The sequence below is a fragment of the Aquarana catesbeiana genome, linkage group LG06, assembly GCF_042186555.1.
Source record: "Aquarana catesbeiana isolate 2022-GZ linkage group LG06, ASM4218655v1, whole genome shotgun sequence".
NCBI lineage: Eukaryota > Metazoa > Chordata > Amphibia > Anura > Ranidae > Aquarana > Aquarana catesbeiana.
Window position 1 is genome coordinate 389,842,051 of NC_133329.1, and position 22,655 is coordinate 389,864,705.

At 44.3% G+C, this 22,655-nt stretch overlaps 1 protein-coding gene across 3 annotated transcripts in view; it reads right to left on the reverse strand.

The window, feature by feature from the left end:
* Positions 1-22,655, reverse strand: part of SPEG (striated muscle enriched protein kinase) — a 476,968-nt gene that overhangs the window by 187,346 nt on the left and 266,967 nt on the right. For all 3 annotated transcript variants that reach the window (XM_073634316.1, XM_073634315.1, XM_073634317.1), the window contains 3 exons: positions 13,255-13,430; positions 9,908-9,996; positions 3,909-4,084 (listed from right to left, as the gene is read on the reverse strand). In XM_073634316.1, coding sequence (XP_073490417.1) covers positions 3,909-4,084; positions 9,908-9,996; positions 13,255-13,430 — 441 coding nt within the window. The remainder of the gene's footprint in view (positions 1-3,908; positions 4,085-9,907; positions 9,997-13,254; positions 13,431-22,655) is intronic.

Sequence of the window (22,655 nt, forward strand, 5' to 3'; positions counted from 1 at the left end):
CCAATTAGAGCCTGAGGCTCTAACCATGTGTAGAGCAGCACGATTCTGGCTAAAATGAGAATCACAATTTTTTTTACTTAGAAGATAGTTTACGATTCTCTCACGATTACATCGTAACATCATCTTTCACATTAAAACAAAAAAAATTGGGCTAACTTTACTGTTTCTTTTTTTTTTTTATTCATTGAAGTGTATTTTTTCCCAAAAAGTTGCGTTTGAAAGACCGCTGGGCAAATACAGTGTGACATAAAATATTGCAGCAATTGACATTTTATTCCCTAGGGTCTCTGCTAAAATATATATAATGTTTGGGGGTTCCAAGTAATTTTCTAGCAAAAAAATATTGATTTTAACTTAAGAAACAAGTGTCAGAAAAAGATTTAGACTTTAAGTGGTTATACTTCCTGCATTTACACAGTGTTTAAAAACTTGGCAGACTGCCTGGATTTTTTTTTCACACAGAAGTTTATCCCTTTGATCTAAGAAGGAAGAGTTAGTTACAATGTTTCATGTTAAAAACCTGGCAGACTGCCCAGATGTTTTCTTTTGACAACTGAGTGAGCAGATAAGTCTCTCCACCTGTTATAGGAAAGAATCTGCAAAATCTGCAATAGAGATCGTGGGGGGGGGGGGGTTGAATCGAGATCATGATTTTTTAACGAATAATTGTGCAGCTCTAACCATGTGCTTCCAAAAAAAAAAACCCCCATTGGAATCAATGCCTGCCTGCTTGTAGATTAGGAGCCGGCGCATGGATTGGGGGCGGGGAGGGGGCGGCATCCCTGCGCCCTTTGTGGACGGGCCGCCACTGTTACATATACAAATCATGTGAAACAACACCTTATTATTAACCCCTTCCCAGTGACAGCTGGTTTTGTAATCTATCCAGATGCCACTGGGAAGGGGTTATTGATAAGGGGTGTTTCACATGATTTGTATATGCAGTGGCATTATGGCCCTGCCCAGTGGAGCCAGTGGGGGGGGGGGGTCTCTGTGTCACACTGGTATAAGAACCATGTCATTGTAGCAAGTTGGATTAGCTCAGAGGAAGGGGGCTTGTCTCCCGATATGCATCAGCTTTCCAACTACAGATATTGGGTATCCACCAAACTGGATATGGTGTTGAAGGTAATGCACTAGGCGTTTGCGCCCTCCTTTTTTTTCTTTGTAGTGTTTTGGAGTTTCCCCGCTCGAGGAGAGCAGCATCGTCTGATATATTGCCATTCCATTGGATGTGGGACGTAGTGAGCACTGTTGACTGTTGAGCACGGGTTGACTGTTGTTTGAATAAGCGAAAGGATCCTTAAAGAAGTGCGGGAAAAACATTTTGTTTTTTTTGGGCTAGAGAGAAGAAGGGTTCAAATATCTATAGGGCTTTTCTTGCTGTCTGTGTACCTATTGGGCTGGATTTTTTTGGAATTCTACTTTAATCAAAAAGACAAGTAAACTATAATTGCTGGAGCATTGAAACACACAAAAAAAACTAAGGCTCAAAATTAAAAATTTAATCTATTTTAGCAAGGACATAATCTGATTTAAAAACGCACTAGTATATCAAAAACACACAGATTCAACAATGTTCTATCTGATCAAATGTAAAGCGATAATACTCCATCAAAAATGTACACCTTTTGAGAAATGTTTGTAACGGGACGGGTAAAAGGAAAAGGACCAGTCCACCCAACATGATATTTCAGACTGGCTAGAAATATGGTACCTGCTACTGCTAAATTGTTTTTAAAAACTGCAAATTCAGGTCTGTCATACCAATTTTCCACTACGCAGTGCCCCTGTGATCCACAACAAGTATGCAGTCAGTAAAGTAGGAACACCTGACCCACATAACTTTCTCCCGGTTAGTAAGTAAGGATGGGGATGATGGCCTCTGAGCTTTTTAAAGCCCCAAAACGAGGAGCATTAAAAATTACTCCTACAGTAGGACTTCCCTGTACTGCAAAGGTTGAATTGCCATTAAGTCCAGGGGTAGAGGAATAAGATGTAATATTTACCTTATTGGTCAGTCCAACAGGCTTCCATCATGCTGTCCAACCAGTCCCCTGAAGCCTCTTCTTCTTGGCACTCAGGATGGTGGTTGTATCCTGATGTCATTATGTTCAATGTAGGACCAACAGTCTTGCATTGTACAAGAAGATGGAGAGGGCCCGTCCACAACCCAGAATATCGGAGAGAAGAAGACAGCACAGGCCAGTTCTGTGCTAAACCCTTATTCCTAATCTTTAAGAAAAGCTTACTGACTGGGATGGTACCAGCGGATTGGCGTAAAGCTAATGTGGTACCAATATTCAAGAATGGGCCAAGATATATACCTGGAAACTACAAGCCAGTCAGCCTTACATCAATAGTTTGCAAACTATTGGAGGGGGTGATAAGGGACCAAATCCAGGAATTTGCAGATAAGAATAATATCATTAGTGGTAACCAGCATGGATTTAAGAAAGATTGTTCTTGCCAGACAAACCTATTAACATTCTATGAGGTAGTGAGCTGTAATCTGGATAAAAGAAAGGCAGGGGATGTGGTGTATCTAGACTTTGCCAAAGCATTTGACACTGTCCCCCATAAACACTTAATCCACAAATTGAGGTCTGTTGGCATTGACAATAGTATATGTACCTGTATGGAAAACTGGTTACAGGGGCGGTCCAGAGGGTGGTGATAAATAGCGTATCTTCTGAATGGTCAGCAGTTATAAGTGGGGTACCCCAGGGCTACCACTTAACAAAACTCTGGTTTGGCCACACCTTGAGTATGCCATCCAGTTCTGAAGGACTGTGATGGAACTGCAGAGAGTCCAGAGAGGAGCAATGAAACTAATAAGGGGGCTGGAGGATCTCAGTTATGAGGAACGTTTACAATCATTAAACTTATTCTCCCTGGAGAAGAGACGCCTAAGAGGAGATATGATAGTGATGTACAAATATCCTAATGGGGATTCTAGCATAGGGAGGAAACTATTCAGTCTCAGGTCACTCAAGAAGACACGTGGCCTTTCTAGAAGAGTTGAAGCTGTTATAGCTGCAAAGGGTGGACCAACTCAATATTGAACCCTACGGGACTGACTGGGATGCCATTAAAGTTCATGTGGGTGTAAAGGCAGGCGTCCCAAAACTTTTAGTAATATAGTGTATGTAACTATGTAACAGGCATCCGGAGGTGCAAAGGGTAAGGAAAGTAGCACAGTTTATTCCTCTACCCCTAGACATAATGAGCATTTAAGGATGAGTTCCAGGTATGGCTATTTTTATATAGTTACATTGATCCAGCTTGGACCAATGTATCTATGTATATACCATACCTGTGGGATTCGTCCAGAAGCTGGAAATCACTGTAGTACGTACCCCCATTCCAGTGATCTGACGCCAGAGTTATGATATGCATAGTTACATTGGTAGAAGCTGGACCATTGTAACTATGCAAAAATATCCATACCTGGAATAGTTCTTTAACGCTTCCAGTTCAGGGAGGACACACTACAAGTGTAGTTTTTCTTGAAATCTCTGGTTTAAGCACACGTTGACAGTGGCAGTTCCAATATTCCTATTTTGGCGGATTGGTTCCCTGTAATTAGTGAATTTTTCTGGTGCAGGTTGTGTTGTAACAATAAGAGAGCAATAAAAAAAAACTGGAACAAAACCCATCCCCACCCCCTGATAAGATCATTCTTTGCCTCATCACTTTTGTAAAACACTGCATTCTTCTTGCCACCAAAATTAGATTCTGACTTTCACAGGGCTTTCTGATATCAGTACAGTGACATGGTTTGCTCATTGTAAAGTGCCAGTTTAACAAATCTTGTACTTTCACTAGGTCTCTGAATCAATTCATTTATTAGAGATCAGAACATCATTTAGACATATCTGTCCACCAACACTTTTCGGGAACCTTACCTCGTACTTCCACCTTGGCTTCACATTGCTTAGTCCCGTACTCATTTATTGCTTTACAGGTATAGAATCCGGTGTCCCGCTTATCGGTCCCAGAGATGTGCAGTGCAAAGATCCCGCCTTCCTCCTCCACCATGTGACATTTGGTGCTTGCTTTCACCTGCTGCTTATTCTTTAACCTGGAAGGACAGAAGAACAAGCCATATATTATATTTCTCAGAGGAGAGCAAAAAACAAAGTGTTCCAACCTAAGCTAAAAAAGCAGGATATTGTTTGAAGGGGAACACAGTTTTTTTTCCAACATTCTTTTATACAAACATGTTAACCACTTAAAGTGTTTGTACACCCTGTAACACCACTATTACTTACAGGTAAGCCTATATTAACCACTTCAGCCCCGGAAGGATTTACCCCCCTTCCTGACAAGAGCACTTTTTGCGATTCAGCACTGCATCGCTTTAACTGACAATTGCGCGGACGTGCCACGTTGTACCCAAACAAAATTGATGTCCTTTTTTTCCCCACAAATAGAGCTTTCTTTTGGTGGTATTTGATCACCCCTTCGGTTTTTATTTTTTGCGCTATAAACAAAAAAAGAGCGACAATTTTGAAAAAAAAAAACGCATTATTTTTTACTTTTTGCTATAATAAATATCCCCCAAAGATATATATTAAAAAAACTATTTATTTCCTCAGTTTAGGCCGATATGTATTCTTCTACATATTTTTGGTAAAAAAAAAAAAAAAAAACGCATTAAGCATATATTGATTGGTTTGCGCAAAAGTTATAGCGTCTACAAAATAGGGGATAGTTTTATGGCATTTTTATTTTAAATTTTCTTTTTTATTAGTAATGGTGGCGATCTGCGATTTTTATTGGGACTGCGACATTATGGCGGACACATCGGACATTTTTGACACTATTTTGGTACCATTGTCATTTATACAGTGATCAGTGCTATAAAAATGCACTGATTACTATGTAAATGACACTGGCAGTGAATGGGTTAACCACTAGGGGGCGATGAAGGGGTTAAGTGTGTCCTAGGGAGTGATTCTAACTGTGGGGGGGAGGGGCTACAACACACATGACAGCAATCACTGCTCTCAATGACAGGGAGCAGTGATCTCTGTCCCGTCACTAAGCAGAACGGGGAAATGCTTTGTTTACAAAAGCATCTCCTCTTTCTAACTCTCCGTGACACGATCACAGACACCTGACGGACATCGCGTCCGCGCGACCCGCGGTCATGGAGAACGTGGCGAGCGCGCACCAGCAGCGCTGCTTCTTAAAGGGGACGTACCTGTACACCCTTTTGCCCACCAGCGCCATTCTGCCAACGTATATCGGCGTGTGCTGGTTGGGAAGCAGTTACGGCTTACCTGTAGGTGCTGGAAATATCTCCTAAACCTCCACGGTTTAGGAGATATTTACAAAAAAGTAATGTGCTGATGTCTACCGCGCATGCGCACTTTAGAAAGGGCAGATCGTGCCGTTTCTAAAGGGGTCGTGCCGTGACTGGCAGCTTCTGCGCGCATGTGCGGGAGTGAAGTCACGCGACTCCGGCCAGTCACAGAGCCGGAGTTCGCGGCCCCGGAAGGAAGAGGGGTGAAAATGGACACTCGCTGCTAGTGGGGACAGCGGTGACATTGCGGGCTTTGGTTTCAGGTAAGTGACACATAATGGGCTACTATGCGATGCATAGTAGCCCATTATGCTTTACCTTTGCAGGGAAATAAAGAGGAAGTAAAACACATCAGGGTTTACTTCCTCTTTAAGGTCTGAGCCTTTTTTTGAGATTTGTTGTTTACAAGTTAAGATCAGGTTTTTTTTTGCTAGAAAATTACTTAGAACCCCCAAACATTATATATTTTTTTCAGACACCCTAGAGAATAAAATGGTGGTCGTTGCAATAGTTTATGTCACGCCATATTTGTGCAGCGGTCTTACAAGCGCACTTTGTTTTAAAAAAATACATTTTGTGAATAAATAAAAAGACAACAGTAAAGTTAGCCCAATTTGTTTCTATATTGTAAAGGATAATGTTATGCCGAGTAAATTGATACCCAACATGCCATGCTTCAAAATTGCGTCTGCTCGTGGAATGGCGACAAACTTTGGCACTTAAAAATCTCCATTGGCGATGTTTAAAAACTTCTACAGGTTACCAGTTTTGAGTTACAGAAAAGGTCTAGTGGTAGAATTATTGCTCTCACTCTAACGATCGCAGCAATACCTCACATGTGTGGTTTAAACACCGTTTTCATATGCGGGCGTGTCTTACATATGCGTTCGCCTCTGTGCGCGAGCTCGGTTGGACGGGTGCTTTAAATTTGATTTTTTTTTTTTTTTATTATTTATTTTCCTTTTTATTTTTTATTTTTACACTGTTCTTTAAAAAAAAGAGGAGTCGACTTGAGCGCGGCAGGAGGGGGGGCACCTCTCCTGCAACTGATAAAAGTGATCTTGCGGCGAATCCGCCGCAGAGACCAATTTTATCATAAAGAGAACCTCCTGTCGTTGCAGAAAATACCGGGGTTATGGCAGCTATCTGCTCCGGTATTAACTCCGGTATTCTACGTTAAAGTACCGACGTACAGCTATGGTGGTTTGTGGTACAAGGTTCTCTTGTAAGAACAACTTCCCCCCCTACACCCACTGACAACTACCCTTACTATGCTCCCCCCACAACTTTGCTTCTTTGTCAGAGCCAGGAGTCCCAACCCTGTGTAAGCTCTATATGGAACCATGCTGGAGCTTACACAGGGTTAACTCCATCCTCTGTCTTCTGTGATATTGTTCAGGCCAATGGACCATTCAGGCCTGCATATTGCTGCAGCCTATGGGAAGTTCACTTGCTCCTCTATAACTTGACAGATTGGGTATTTACCAAAGGCACCAAGCAACAGGAAGTGCGCAAAAAAGGACCCTAATGGCAGGATTACCAGGTATTATTTTTTTATGAAAACTGTACATTTAGAAAGTTTTTAAAAAATCTTCAGGATTACAAAAAGACTTTATAACCTAATTTTACAGATTAAGTTTTGATCTATTTTCAAGTCCAACTGAACTTTTAGGCTGGGTTCACACTGGTACGACATGACAGTCGTACCACTATGGATCCGACTTTGCCCTGCGACTTGAAGTCCGCCAATTCATCCGACTTCAATGAACAGGGATACGACTTTGATCCCCGACAATACCAGGCACTGTGTCTGGTATGAATCTTTAGGGGGAACGCCACACACAATGTAAAAAAAACCCAGCATGGATTCCCCCTCCAAGAGCATACCAGGCCCTTTGGTCTAGTATGGATTTTCAGGGGAACCCCCACGCAGAACAAATGGCGTAGGGGTCCCCCCAAAATGCATACCAAACCCTTATCTGAGCACGCAGCCCGGCAGCTCAGGAGAGGGGATGGGGACGAGCAAGCGCACCCCCTCCTGAACCGTACCAGGCCGCATGCCCTCAACATGGGGGGGGGGGTGCTTTAGGGCAGGGGGGGCCCGGATGACATCACCCGGTGACCCCGCCCTATGCCAATATAAGTAGTGGCACACCGCGCACCCAGCATTAGAGCGGGAGAGAGCTTCAAGTCAACAGAAGAACAGAGGGAGAAGACAGCGGAGAAAACCGGGCAAAAGAGTGAGAAGACAGCAGGAGGAGACCCGGCAGAAGGCAGTGGACAGAGGGAGAAGAACCAGAGAGAGAGCGGAGAAGAACCGGAGAGGGGAGAAGAACTGGCAGAGGCAGAAGACATCAGCGGAGGAGGCAGAACAGCCGGAGAGGGGAGAAGAAGTCGGAAGAGACGCCGGAGCTGCTTAATAAATTACTTTAAAAACCTGTGTACTGCGTTTTATTTTTGACACTTTTTTTTAGGTGAATGGGTAGGGGTACAATGTACCTAATACTCATTCACATAGGGTGGGGGGCTCCAAGATTCCGATAATCCCCCCGCTCGCAGACCCCGACAACCAACGGCCAGGGTTGTCGGGAAGAGCCCCTTGTCCTCATCAACATGGGGACAAGGTGCTTTGGGGTGGGGGGGGGGCGCACGGCCCCCCTGCCCCAAAGCACCCACCCCCCCATGTTGAGAGCATGCGGCCTGGCACGGTTCGGGGGGGGGGGGCGCTCACTCACTCATCCCCACCCCCCTTCCTGATCTGTTGGGCTGCGTGCTCGGTGTGGGGGTTCCCCTTAATATCCATACCAGACCAAAAGGCCTGGTATGCTCTTGGAGGGGGAACCCATGCCGTTTTTTTGCTATTTTTTTAATTCGGAGTTCCCCTTCAAGATCCGCAGAGCACAAGTCACATGCCAAAGTCAGATCAGTCAAGACGGCGATCCGACTTTGATCTGACTTCAATGATATTCAATGGGCTGAAGTAGGATCAAAGTCGGACCAAAATAGTGCAGGGAGCATTTACAAAGTCGGACCGACTTATGTCGGACCAGTTAAGACGGCTCCCATAGGGAAACATTGATTTTCACACGTCATGCGACATGAGCTCCCAATGTCGGAGCATTTGTCGTACCAGTGTGAACCCGGCCTTAGTGTAAATTGGCTAAATACATTCCAGCTGCAACAAACCAAAATATGTTCAAAGTCTTGCAGTTCATTTTCTTTAAAGAAACAGACACAGCCTGAGTAAAAAAGTCAGCCACCTGCCAACATGCTACAAAGAAAGGTGCTTGCTCTCTATGTAGAAACAGTGGCCTCGCTGAAGAAATCTGACATGCCCCCATCCGGAATCAGACCAAAAGCTTGAAAATCAGCAAAGCTCCTGATTATGGAGCTCTTATTTAGCGGGGGGTGTATCAGACCTCTGCAGAAAGACTGTTGCTCCCCTATAAAGAGAAAGAGTGTTTCATTATAGCATGCTGGCAGGGGACAGGCTTTTTTCTACACGGGTTGTAACTGCCTTCTAAAGAAAACAAACTGCAAGACATGTAAATGCTCCTGTAAATGTCCATGTGGATGAGGCCTTAAAAGCATGGGGAGATTATAAATAGAAGGCAGAAACACTGAAATTAAAGCGGACCTTCAGTCATTTTTTCATCTTTCCATCTATTAAATCTTCTGCCCTTGTTGTTGTTTTAACTTTGGATAGTAAAACATTTTTTTTTCTGCCAATAAATCCCTTATACATCCCACTTCCCGTTTCTTGTCTGGTCATTAGCCTAGGCTTATGACATCATGCACAGCTCTCGCTCTCAATCTCATGAGCGTTTGCCAGGAAGGGAGGGGGGATGAGTCATAAGAGGGCCAATGAGAGCTGCATGGCTGCAGAGCTGGAGGTGTGCCTCTGTGTAAATCCAGGAAGTGAACAGGCAGCAGCTTCAGCTATCCACAGTTAAAATGGATGCAGCCAGACTCAGTGGAGGGAAATTTCTGCAGCATATTTGGCAAGTACAGAATCACAGTATATATAAAATAATATGCAAAGTGGTTGGATGGAAGCTTCAGAATGGCAAAAGTGTTTTTATTACAAATTATGTGAGCAGACTGCAGTTCCTCTTTAAACACCATGGGGTTTATTTACTAAAGGCCAATGGACTGTGCACTTTGCAAAGCGCAGTTGCACTCTGCAAGAGCAGTTGCTCCAGAGCTAATTAAATGGACAGAAGCTCTGCTGAGTTCTATCATCCAATCATGTTCAAGCAAATATGCAGGTGTTTATTTTCCTTGCACGTGATTGGGTATTCTTGGCAAAGTGAAGCTTTACCTAATTTACTAAGCTCTGGAGCAACTGCACTTTGCAACATGCACGGTCTATTTGTCTTTAGTAAATCAACCCCATAGGGTGTAAGGAGGAGATAATATTCCTATTACACATGAACACCTACTACCACTCTGTATACCAATAACACTAAACTGTTCATACATACTGTTCTATACAAGACAGGACAATCACAGCCTACAACCCAGCTCTACATCCAGCCCATAATAAACTAGGAGGCAGACAGAATGTTTGCATGCTTCTGTGTAGATATCACTCACCAGCTAATCATAGGTTTGGGTTCCCCTTCTACATGTACTCGCAGAATGACTTCTTGGCCCTCAAACACCATCTGATCTGACAGTGCCACCTAAAAATAAAAATAACGAGATTGGTCAAAGGAAAGGAAAACCTGCACAACAAACATGAATTCCAGGTATGGATATTTTATGGATAGTTATATTTATCCAACTTAGACCATTATAACTATGTATATACCATGCAAAAAAAAAAAAAAGAAAAAGGCTGGTGCCATTGAAGTCGGGTTTGAGTCGGGCACCAGCCTTTCTCCTTTTTTTGTATGGATTATACATGGAGGATTGCAGAGGCTTCCCAGGCTGAGTGCTGTGTTCTTGAGGCTCACCAGTCATTACACAGGAGGCAGTGGCTCGGTTGCACCTGTTCCAGTTCTCCTATGTATATACCATACCTGGCCAATGCCCCTGGATGCAGGAAAGCACTGAAGTAGACACAGCTCCAGTGATGTCCACAAGCTTCAAGGTCCCTCATCGAGTGGCTGCCTTGCTGCATTCTGAACACAGGAGATTGGCTTGGTATGGGCGCCTTTCCGAGAATGTTTTGCATTATCTGAATAAATGAATAGAGTTCTCTTGGACGAGGTGGAGAATGTAACATCGGTGCCCTCCATCTCGTTTAATCAGAAAATGCTCTGCAAAGCATTCTCTGAATGGCACCCATACCGAGCGGCCAATCTCTTGTCTTCAGAACTTAATTCCTTTATAAGTAAGGAAGAGTTCATGGCCCAACTTTATGATAGATACCCTCTATTCTCTTCCTCCTGGGGACACTGGATCCACCTCTCCTGACTCGACATTCCCTCTTCCACCATTTCTCTTTTTCTTGCCTTTCCGAATCTTTCTTTCAGACCTTCTGTTGGTTTGAACCAGCAGTCTCCAAACTATGGTCCACGGGCCGAATACGACCCTTTGGTTGCCTATACCCAGCCTGTGGTGGACTATTTTCCCAACTGATATGAGGCACTGTTCCTTCCACTGACACCAGCAATGAGGCACCATTCCTTCGATTGACACCAATGGGGCACTATTCCTCCCACTGACACCGGCATTGGGGTACTATTCCTCCCACTGATATCAACAATGGAGCACTGTTCCTTACGCTGACATCAACAATGGGGCACTATTCCTTTCACTGACACCAACAATAGAGCATTATTCCTCCCACTGACACCAACAATAAACAATGGGGCACTAATCCTCCCACTGACACCAAAAATGGGGCACTATTTCCCCTACTGACACCAACAATGGGGCACTATTCCTTCCACTGACGCCAACACTAGAGAATTATTCCTCCCACTGACACCAACAATGAACAATGGGGCACTGGTCCTCCCACTGACACCAACAATAGGGCACTATTCCTTCCACTGACACCAACAATGGGGCACTATTCCTTCCACTGACACCAACAATGGGGCACTATTCCTTGTACTGACACCAAAACTAGAGCATTATTCCTCCCACTGACACCAACAATGAACAATGGGGCACTAGTCCTTCCACTGACACCAACACTAGAGCATTATTCCTCCCACTGGCACCAACAATGAAAAATGGGGCACTTGTCCTCCCACTGACACCAACAATGAACAATGGGGCACTAGTCCTCCCACTGACACCAACAATGAACAATGGGGCACTATTCCTTCCACTGACACCAACACTAGAGCATTATTCCTCTCACCGACACCAACATTGAACAATGGGGCACTAGTCCTCCCACTGACACCGTGGGGTACTATTCATCTTATTAATACCAATGATGGTTCACTATTCCTCCTCTACCTGACCACAGTCGCTATGTAAATATTTTACTGACCACCAAGCCCGAGGTATTGTTAACTCCCACTGTTAACAGCCTGGCTCCCCCAGAATCTGAAGGATGGTAATCTGGCCCTCATAGGTTGAGTAGGTCTACCCAATTATTAAGACTTGAATACCCTGCAATTCTGTCCCCCGGGGAAGGCATTAATATTGTTTTATAGACATAGAGGCAGGCATTCTAGCTAAGACTGATCGAACACTGCCATATGCATTTACATTTCTTGGCAAGTACATTGTCAATGCATTGTATGACTCTCATCCTGTATATCAGATGTAGTATTCCTCTCTTTTGTTCTTTTCCATGTTGTACCATTTTAAACTTTTTCTATGTATGATGGACAATTTTAACAAAACTATAATATGTAAAAAAAAAAAAAAACTGCATTGGAGGCAGAAATGGTAAGTATTATAAATGTACTTTCCTAAGCTATGTCTGTGTACTTTTTTAAGTTATTAACAGTAACTCTAAGGTTTTATTGATGCAGTATTAGAACCCTCTCAAGGCACATCAGTATAATGCAGTAAACATAGGTATTATCTAGAGCGGTGTTTCTCAACCTTTTTTCAGTCAAGGCACCCTTTAAAAATTATGGACAGTCTCCAGACACCCCATTCTAGATGTAAAAGCTATTCTAATAGTTTTACATAATGCAGCAACATCCACAAGTCCAAGTAGAACACCCATCGTTAGAGGTGATTTACTCTTCTAAAGCAAATACACTTTTGCAAACTGCCTCTGACTAGTATTCCTATGTTTATCTTCTCCCTCAGTTTTTCTCCATCACTCAGCTAATGTGACCCCAACGCTGATGGAGAGGGTCAAACAAGGATGCTATGCAGGTGACTGACATCCTCCTTATCAACTGATGATATCATTGGACGCTATGACGCTGGCAGCTAGTAGGATGTAATGGTGCACAATGTAAACCCGTGGCTTTGTGTAACCAAAAGACAGACTTCATCCACATGCCGGTGTTCTGCCGAATAAGTTCCGCTCAGCGGATAAGGACCCCCCTCTACTGCGCAGTAGGAACCGGCGGAAATAGCCGAAGGGGAATAGATCCAAATCAGCTGTACACGGCGCCTGTAAGAGGGCCCCTCGCGGGCTCGCTCCGCTTGCCGCGCTTCGGGCACGGCCTCGCTACGCTCGGCTCTTTTAGATTCCCCCTCTAGGTCCACTTGGATAGTAGGGAAGGAACCTGGACCCAGAGCGCAGGCGCCGTGTACAGCTGATTGTGGATTTTGAGCTTCGGCTATCTCCGGCGGCTGTTAGTAGTTCGTACTGCGCAGGCGCTGCGCCTGCGCAGTACAGGGGGGGAACTTATCCGCCGAGGGAACTTATTCGGCAAGACACCGGCTTGTATACAATTTTTGGGTAATTTTTAGGCATTTTGTCAAGGCAACCCTGAAGAAACCTCAAGGCAACCTGGTTGAAAAAGGCTGATCTAGACAGCCAGGTACACAAGCTCCCATGCTTTTTTCACCTTGAATGAGGGAGGGGCTTTGAAGGTCACCATAGTTGCTTTGCCAGGCATTACGTGCTGGGGTGTGGCGGGCTCACTTAAATCTTCCTGTGGGCTCAAATACTCATCATCAGATGTAATGGGACTCAGAACATCTTTAGGAGTGCCGCGGTGAGCAGGAGAATCAGTGGCAGGTGCTGCAAAGGAAAAGAACAAGATTTTTAGATACTTGATCGGGATAATGTTTAATAAATTGCATGGCAAAAACATAAAATGCCCTTCTAATATAACACACATTATACAATTTTTTTTTTTTTTTTTCTAATGCCCTTGTTATGCCGCGTACACACGGTCGGACTTTCCGTCAACAAAACCGTGGATTTTTGTTCTGAAGGTTGTTGGCTCAAGCTTGTCTTGCATACACACGGTCACGCAAATGTTGGCCAACAATTCCGAACGTGGGGACGGGGTGATGTAAAGCACGTACCACGAGCCAAGAAAAAGGAAGTTCGATAGCCAGTGCGGCTCCTTCTGCTTGATTCCGAGCATGCGTGAACTTTTGTGCGACTAACTTGTGTACACACGATCGGACTTTGCGACAACAAAGTTTTGTTGGCGGAAAATCTGAGAACTTGCTACCAAACATTTGTTGGTGGAAAGTCCGACAGCAAATGTTCGATGGAGCGTACACATGGTGGGACTTTCCAACAACAAGCTCACATCCAACATTTCCCATCGGAAAATCTGACCGTGTGTACGCGGCATTATTGTATTAGGGATTTCGACTCAGGCAAACGTGTCCTAAAATGGTGTGACACAAGTCGGACACGATTGATATAGCGCATAGTCAGCGTTTTGAAGCTGCTATTTTCAAATTTTGCTAATGGTAAAACCTTAACCCCCACCCCCCTTTCACCCCTGACCCTGGACAAATGGAAATCCCTGATAAATTCTGTGCACCCCATGTATACAACTGCATATAACAGCAGAGGATGTTCGGCCAAATTTAAAAAAATTTGGTCCTCTTGGCTGGAGACTCAGGATAGTGCTCTTAAGAACCTTGCTGATGTCTGACATAAGTAAGCAACAACTCCAACTGCTGGAGATGCAAGTGGTCCCCCCCCCCCCCCACTATAAAGTTCCTCTCACTTGATGACTTATTTGAGTTCACCTCTAGAGCATCTTCTGCTGTAGCTCGAGTGTGAACCTTAGCCCTAACTGATTATACTGGGGCTGATGCTATGATCAAACGTTGCTAATGGTGAAATCTCAACCCCCTTGACCCTGGACAGATGGAAATCCCTGATAAATTCTGCTATCCCTCTATAAACAGCTGCATATAACAGCAGAGGATGTTCACCAAAATTTGATGAAATGTGGTCCTCGTGGCTGGAAAACGATGATGCTACAATCTAAAACGAAGGTTCTCCGCTCTAAAGAACCTTGCCAGTGCTTTACCTAGCTATGAAACATGAAACTCCAGCTGCTGGAGATGTAAGTGCCCCCCCCCCCCCCCCAACTATAAAGTTCCTCTGACTTGATGACTGATTTGAGTTCACCTTTGGAACATTCTCTGTAGATATGGATGTGTATCTATACCTTTGTCTACAGCAGTGGTCTCCAAACTGTGGCCCGGGGGCCAGATGCGGCCCTTTGCTTGCTCTTATCCAGCCCTTGAGGCACTGTTTCATCCACTAATACCAACAACGGGGCATTATTCCTCCCACTGACACCAATGAAGGGGCAATGAAGGGGCAATGAAGCACAATTCTTCCCAATGACACCACTGATGGGGCACAATTACTCCCAATGAAACAAACGATGGGGCATTACCTATGTCCCACTGACTTTGGGACCTTTTCTACTCCCAATGACCACAGTCCAGCCCCCCTAAAGTCTGAAGGACAGTGAACTGTTTACAAAGTTTAGAGACCCCTGGTGTAGAGCACCCTGCATCCGTAATACCTAGGTGTTAGACATTTAATCATTGTAAAATGATAAAAACTGCGCTAAGTGCTAAAAAAGGAATTAGATAAATCAAACACCATAATGGCACAGCGGCACTCAAAAAGCAAAAAAAATACAATTGCTCAAATAACGTTAACCTAATATTGTTGCTCTGTGCATAATAATACTACCAAGTTGTGCAAAAAAAAAAAAAATGTGTCAATATCTAGACAATAGGTATCAAATATTTTTCTTAAGAAAATTATGATCACCAAAAACAGTTAACAGTGAAGACAATAGAGTCCATATAAAGTAAATAGTCCATAAACGAATAAATTCAATGTTAAAACAAATAAAAAGGAACTGCAGTCTGCTCACATAATTTGTAATAAAAAACATCTTTGCCATTCTGAAGCTTCCCTCCAACCACTTTGCATATTATTTTATATATACTGTGATTCTGTACTTGCTAAATATGCTGCAGAAATCTCACTCCACTGAGTCTGGTTGCAGCCATGTTAACTGTGGGCAGATGAAGCTGCTGCCTGTTCACTTCCTGGATTTACACAGACACACACACCTCTAGCTCTGCAGCCATCATTAGCCCTCTTATGACTCACCCCCCCCCCCCCCCTCCTGGCAAACTTTCAGGAGAGTGAGAGAGAGAGAGAGCTGTACATGATGTCATAAGCCTAGGCTAATGACCAGACAAGAAACAGGAAGTGGGCTGTATAAGGTATTTACTGGCAGAAAAAAAAATGTTTTACTATCCAAACTTAAAACAACAACAAGGGCAGAAGATTGAATAGATGTTAAGATGAAAAAATGACTGAAATTCCACTTTAAAGTCCATCATATCCTTCAAATCAATGATGCGTGACCAGTGAACCCACCACTGCTTTTCACACAGCCTCTTACCAGAACGTTAGACCCCAAATTATAGGTGGTCTAACAAAGTGTGATGCTGCCTAGATCTCGCACCATGGATCTGTTTGTATATGGAACACTCGTATCCCGATGTTATACTCCACTCCAGTCCTCTTTTCTGCTCCGTATACAAGCTCGGCCAGAACAGATAAAACTCCAAATAGTGCGATACCGTCAGACTACAAAAAAAACTACTTACAAATCTCCAATATTTGCACATAATAATTAAAACTGCCTCTGGTGCTGATTCCAGACAGGTGTGGATGACATCAGCACAAACTCCGTCCTACCCCTTGGGGGCTATGTGAATAGCAGTGGTGGGTTCACTGGTCAAGCATCATTCGTTTAAAGCAGTCTTTTTCAACCAGGGTGCCTAGGCACCTTGGGGCACCTTCAAGTTTCTTCAGAGGTGCCTTGGTAAAATGCCTAAAAATTGTCCAAAAATTGTATACAAGCCAGCGGGTGGATGAAGCCTGCATTTTAGTTACACAAAGCCACAGGTTTTCATTGTGCACCATTACAACCTTCCAGCCGCCTGCTTCCTAAAAACCAGTGATGTCATTGGTTGATAAGAAGGACATTGGGGCGCCTGCCCAACATACTTTGCCCCCCTACCCCCCCCCCCCCCTCCTCCTCTCTGGAATACTAATCAGTACCAGTGTGTAAAGGTGTATTTGCTTTGGAAGAACAAATCACCAACGTTGGGTGTCCCAAGTATGGATGCTGCTTCATTTTGGAAAATGATTTGTTTAATTTTTTTACATTTTAGAATGGGGTGCCTCGATAATTTTCAAGGGTGATGATAAACATTCATTTTTTTCACATTGAATTTATATGGACTTTATTGTGTTCGCTGTTCACAGTTTCTGGTGATCATAATTTTCTAAAAAAAAAATATTTGATACTTATTTGTAGCATTTGTATTCAGCCCCCTTTCTGATACCCCTAACTAAATTCTAGTAGAACCAATTGCCTTCAGAAGTCACCTAATTAGTAAATAGAGTTCACTTGTGTGTATTTAATCTCAGTCTAAAAACAGCTTTTCTGTGAAGCCCTCAGAGGTTTGTTAGAGAACCTTAGTAAACAAACAGCATAATGAAGGCCAAGGAACACACCAGACAGGTCAGGGATAAAGCTGTGGAGAAGTTTAAAGCAGGGTTAGGTTATAAAAAATATCCCAAGCTTTAAACATCTCACGGAGCACTGAACAATCCATCATCCGAAAATGGAAAGAGTATGGCACAACTGCAAACCTACCAAGACATGGCCGTCCACCTAAACTGACAGGCCGGGCAAGGAGAGCATTAATCAGAGAAGCAGCCAAGAGGTCCATGGTAACTCTGGAGGAGCTGCAGAGATCCACAGCTCAGGTGGGAGAATCTGTCCACAGGACAATTATTAGTCGTGCTCTCCACAAATCTGACCTTTATGGAAGAGTGGCAAGAAGAAAGACATTGTTGAAAGAAAGCCATAAGAAGTCCTGTTTGCAGTTTCTGAGAAGCCATGTGGGGGACACAGCAAACATGTGGAAGAAGGTGCTCTGGTCAGATAAGACGAAAGTTGAACTTTTTGGCCTAAAAGCAAAACGCAATGTGTGGTAGAAAACTAAAATTGCACATCACCCTGAACACACCATCCCCACTGTGAAATATGGTGGTGGCAGCATCATGTTGTGGGGATGCTTTTCTTCACCAGGGACAGGGAAGCTGGTCAGAGCTGATGAGAAGATGGATGGAGCCAAATACAGGGCAATCTTAGAAGAAAACCTGTTAGAGTCTGCAAAAGACTTGAGACTGCGGTGGAGGTTCACCTTCCAGCAGGACAACGACCCTAAACATACAGCCAGAGCTACAATGGAATGGTTTAGATCAAAGCATATTCATGTGTTAGAATGGCCCAGTCAAGGTCCAGACCTAAATCCATATGAGAATCTGTGGCAAGACTTGAAAATTGCTGTTCACAGACGCTCTCCATCCAATCTGACAGAGCTTGAGCTATTTTGCAAAGAAGAATGGGCAAAAACGTCACTCTCTAGATGTGCAAAGCTGGTAGAGACATCCCCAAAAAGACTTGCAGCTGTAATTGCAGTGAAAGGGGGTTCTACAAAGTATCGACTCAGGGGGGCGCTATACAAATGCACACCACACTTTTCACATATTTATTTGTAAAAAATGTTGGAAACCATTTATCATTTTCCTTCCACTTCACAATTATGTGCCACTTTGTGTTGGTCTATGTCAGTGACGGCGAACCTTGGCACCCCCAAAACATCAGAGGTGCCAAGGTTCGCCATCACTGGTCTATCTCATAAAATCACCAAAAAATACATTTATGTTTTTGGTTTTAGCATGTCAAAATGTGGAAAATTTCAAGGGGTGTGAATACTTTTTCAAGGCACTATATATATTAAATACTGTATTTATTGGTGTATAACACTCACTTTTTCACCATGAAAATCGGGTGCAAATAGCGTGTGCATGTTATACGCCAATACTTCAATTTTAGCTGCCTCGGAGGGGGCAGGGAGGGGGGCGGGAAGAGCGCCGTCAGATTACATAGAGTGAGAATCTCCTGTTTCTTTGGCGGCCTCTGTAACAGGAAGTCCTGTCTCCTGGGCCGCCATTGGACCACTGTTCTGTCTATCATAGGAGAATCTCACTGTATGTAATCTGTCGGCGCTCGTCCCGCCCCCCTCCCTGTCCCCTCTAGGCTGCAGATGGGCATCGATCAGACTGCACTGATGACAATGGTGAGGCTGCTGCATTGAAGGCAATGGTGAGGCTGCTGCATTGAAGACAATGGCGAGGCTGCTGCATTGAAGGCAATGGTGAGGCTGCTGCATTGAAGGCAATGGCGAGGCTGTTTCATTGATGGCAATGGTGAGGCTGCAATGATGTGGACTGATGAGGCTGCATTGATGGGACTTGTGAGGCTGCAGCTGGGCATTGATCAGGCTGCATTGAAGGCAATGGTGAGGCTGCTGCATTGATGGCAATGGTGAGGCTGCATTGATGTGGACTGATGAGGCTGCATTGATGGCACTTGTGAGGATGCAGATGGGCATTGATCAGGCTGCATTGGTGGAACTGGTGAGGCTGCTGCATTGATGGCAATGGTGAGGCTGCTGCATTGATGGCAATGGCGAAGCTGCTGCATTGAAGGCAATGGCGAGGCTGCTGCATTGAAGGCAATGGCGAGGCTGCTGCATTGATGGCAATGACGAGGCTGCTGCATTGATGGCAATGGTGAGGCTGCATTGATGTGGACTGATGAGGCTGCACTGATGGCACTTGTGAGGCTGCAGATGGGCATTGATCAGGCTGCATTGATGGCAATGGTGAGGCTGCAGATGGGCACTGACCCTTATTTTGCTTCAAAGGTCCTTATTTAAAATTTAAGTTTTTTTCCTGAAACTTCCCTCTTAAAATGAATGTGGGTGGTATACGCCGATAAATACGGTAATACAATTAAAATATTATGAATTTGAATTATTATAAATTACAAAAAACCTTGCTAATGGTCTAAAGACCCCAAAGTCCACTCCGGCCTTTGTGCAAAGCAATTTACATTAGCAAACGCTAAAGCCCCCGCTTTATTATATAAGCTTGGTTATTCTGTACAGTTTGAAATATTTATCAGCTCATCATCCTGAATATCATCGGTGGGTCTGTAACAACTCGTTCCATTTACTCTCCACCATAATAGCGAGAAAGTTGAAAGTTAAAATTCCAAATTTCATTAATGCCAAAAATGGCTCCAGGCCAGAGACCCCCTTCCCTCCTCCTCCTCCTCCTCCTGCCCCCCCCAAACACGCAAAGAACTGGCACCGATCCCAACTGCCAAAAAAAGACACTGCCGCCTGTGCTAGCAGTACATAGGGATAGACAGAGACAGGAGGCATACAATGACACAGACGGACACATATTAACTTACCGGGTGACAGCTATAGACACTCAGGACCATTCTTGTCTAGAAATCAGGTGTATACGAGAGCATGAGACCAAACCTTCCCCGCAGGCAAGGCACCGGCAAGCAAAAGGGCAAGGGCCGGTAAAAGGGGGTAGAGCGAAAGCAAAGGGGCAAAGCGGGTTTCAGAGGAAGAGAGGAGCTTGAAAGGAGAAGAGTGCAGGGAGGGGAGTACAGAGAAAGAAGAAAGATGCACATAAAAAGGAAAAAAGCACAGAGGGAAGAGAGGGAAGGGACAAGGGAGGGGAGACCGAACATGACGAGGTCACCTCCAGTACAATCTGTTGCTGTATTTAGACTCTCACCCTCCTCGCTCCCTCCCCAGTACAAACTCACCAGCAGCGCACACACAGAGCGAGGAAGACACAGAACAGGACAGAGAGGTGGAGAAGACAGGACGGAGAGGGATGAGGGCCGGGAAAGTGCAGCAATACGGTCCCTGGGACAGAGAGCGGCCACACAACATCCTCCAGGGCTCCTTCCCACAAAAAAACCCCGCACCGCCTGTGCCCTTTAGGACTCACAATAAATACTATTCACGGAAGGCACAAGGTGCTCATGTTTCTTAACTGTTGCGCCACCAAAGTGGCCAGTTATATACTGCCGCCCAACAATGACAGGCGACTTGTGCAATGACAAGCCTGAGAGTTGGAATCCCTGTGGGGGGCAAGGGCTGAGCTAACGAGAATATAGTTAGGATACAAGTCCAAAATAACTGGCACGCTAAGTCACCGGCTTTGCAGGACATGAATGAAATGCGCTTGATAAGTATAGAAACTGTAATCCGCGTGTATGTCGTTGCTCTGCAGTGCATAGGATGTGGTGCAATTACCCGTCAATGCGACATACAGGCATACCCCACTTTTAAGTACACAATGGGGTTTATTTACTAAAGCTGGAAAGTGCAAAATCAGGCTCACTTCTGCATAGAAACCAATGAGCTTCTAACCCCGGCTTGTTCAAAGCTCATTGGTTTCTATGCAGAAGTGAGCCTGATTTTGCACTTTCCAGCTTTAGTAAATAAACCCCATTGAGTACTTAAAAGTGGGGTATGCCTGTATACTGTATATACAATGTAAATAGTACTGCGCAAAAGTTTTAGGCAGGTGTGGGAAATGCTGTAAATGAAGAATGCTTTCAGAAATAGAAGCGTTAATAGTTTATTTTTTTTATCAATTAACAAAATGGAAAGTTAAATAACAGAGGAGAAATCCAAAGCAAGTCAATGTTTGGTGTGACCACCCCTGGCCATTCCTCTGTGGTTTGCCATCGTGGAACCATGCTGTCACCTTTTCCCTGACCGCCTACCTTGGGAACTTTGTTTCTTGGCAACTTTGACATCTCAATATGGGACCTTTGGACTCTGCGGGTTTGACTTAAGGACATTTCAACCCACAATGCACCCTTTATGCCTCTCAGGGCAGTGATATCTGGCAGTTTTGGACGTGGACAACTAGCATGGGTGGCACAGTGGTGTAGTGGGTAGCACTCTTGCCTAGCAGTAAGAAGGGTCACTGGTTTGAATCCCAACCACGACACTACCTGCCTGGAATTTGCATGTTCTCCCTGTGCCTGCGTGGGTTTCCTCCGGGTACTCCGGTTTCCTCCCACACTCCAAAGACATGCTGGTAGGTTAATTGGCTTCTGTCTAAATTGTCCCTAGTATGTATGAATGTGAGTTAGGGACCTTAGATTGTCAGCTCCTTGAGGGTAGTGACCGATGTGAATGTACAATATATATGTAAAGCGCTGCGTAAATTGACGGCGCTATATAAGTACCTGAAATAAATAAAAATAATAATCCACCTAGGATAGGCCTTCAATGGCCGTCATGTGGCATCCAGGTCTTTTGGAGGAGTGCTTCTGCTAAACATACACATTCTTTAAGTGGTATTATTCCCTGAGTAAGATTCATAACAATATTTTTGAAACGTGTTCGAATTCCTTGTCTAAATTATTATTATCATTATACAGATTTTACATAGCGCTAACAGTTTGCGTAGCGCTTTACAACATGAGGGCAGACATTACAGTTACATTACAATTTGGTACAAGAGGAATCAGAGGGCCCTGCTCGTTAGCGCTGACCATCTAAAAAGGAAGGGTTAATTGATACAAAAGTTAATAGCTGTGGGGGATGAGCTGATGGAGGAAGTAAAACAGTGTTAGTTAGAAGCAGGATAGGCTTCTTTGAAGAGACAGGTTTTCAGGGATTGTCTAAAGATGGATAGATTAGGGGACAGTTGGACAGATTGGGGTAGGGAGTTCCAAAGGATGGGAGAAGCTCTGGAGAAATCCTGGAGGTGAGCATGGGAGGAGGTGACAAGGGAGCTAGAGAGCAGGGGGTCTTGGGATGACCAAAGAGAGCGACTTGGTTGGTATTTTGGGACTAGGTTAATGATGTAGCTGGGGGCAGAGTTGTGGACGGCTTTGTAAATTATTGCTAGTACTTTGAATTTTATTCATTGGCTGAGTGGAAGCCAGTGGAGGGATTGGCAGAGAGGGGTGGAGGACACTGAATGGTTGGTAAGATGGATGAGTCTTGCAGCGGCATTCATTATGGACTGAAGGGGAGATAGTCT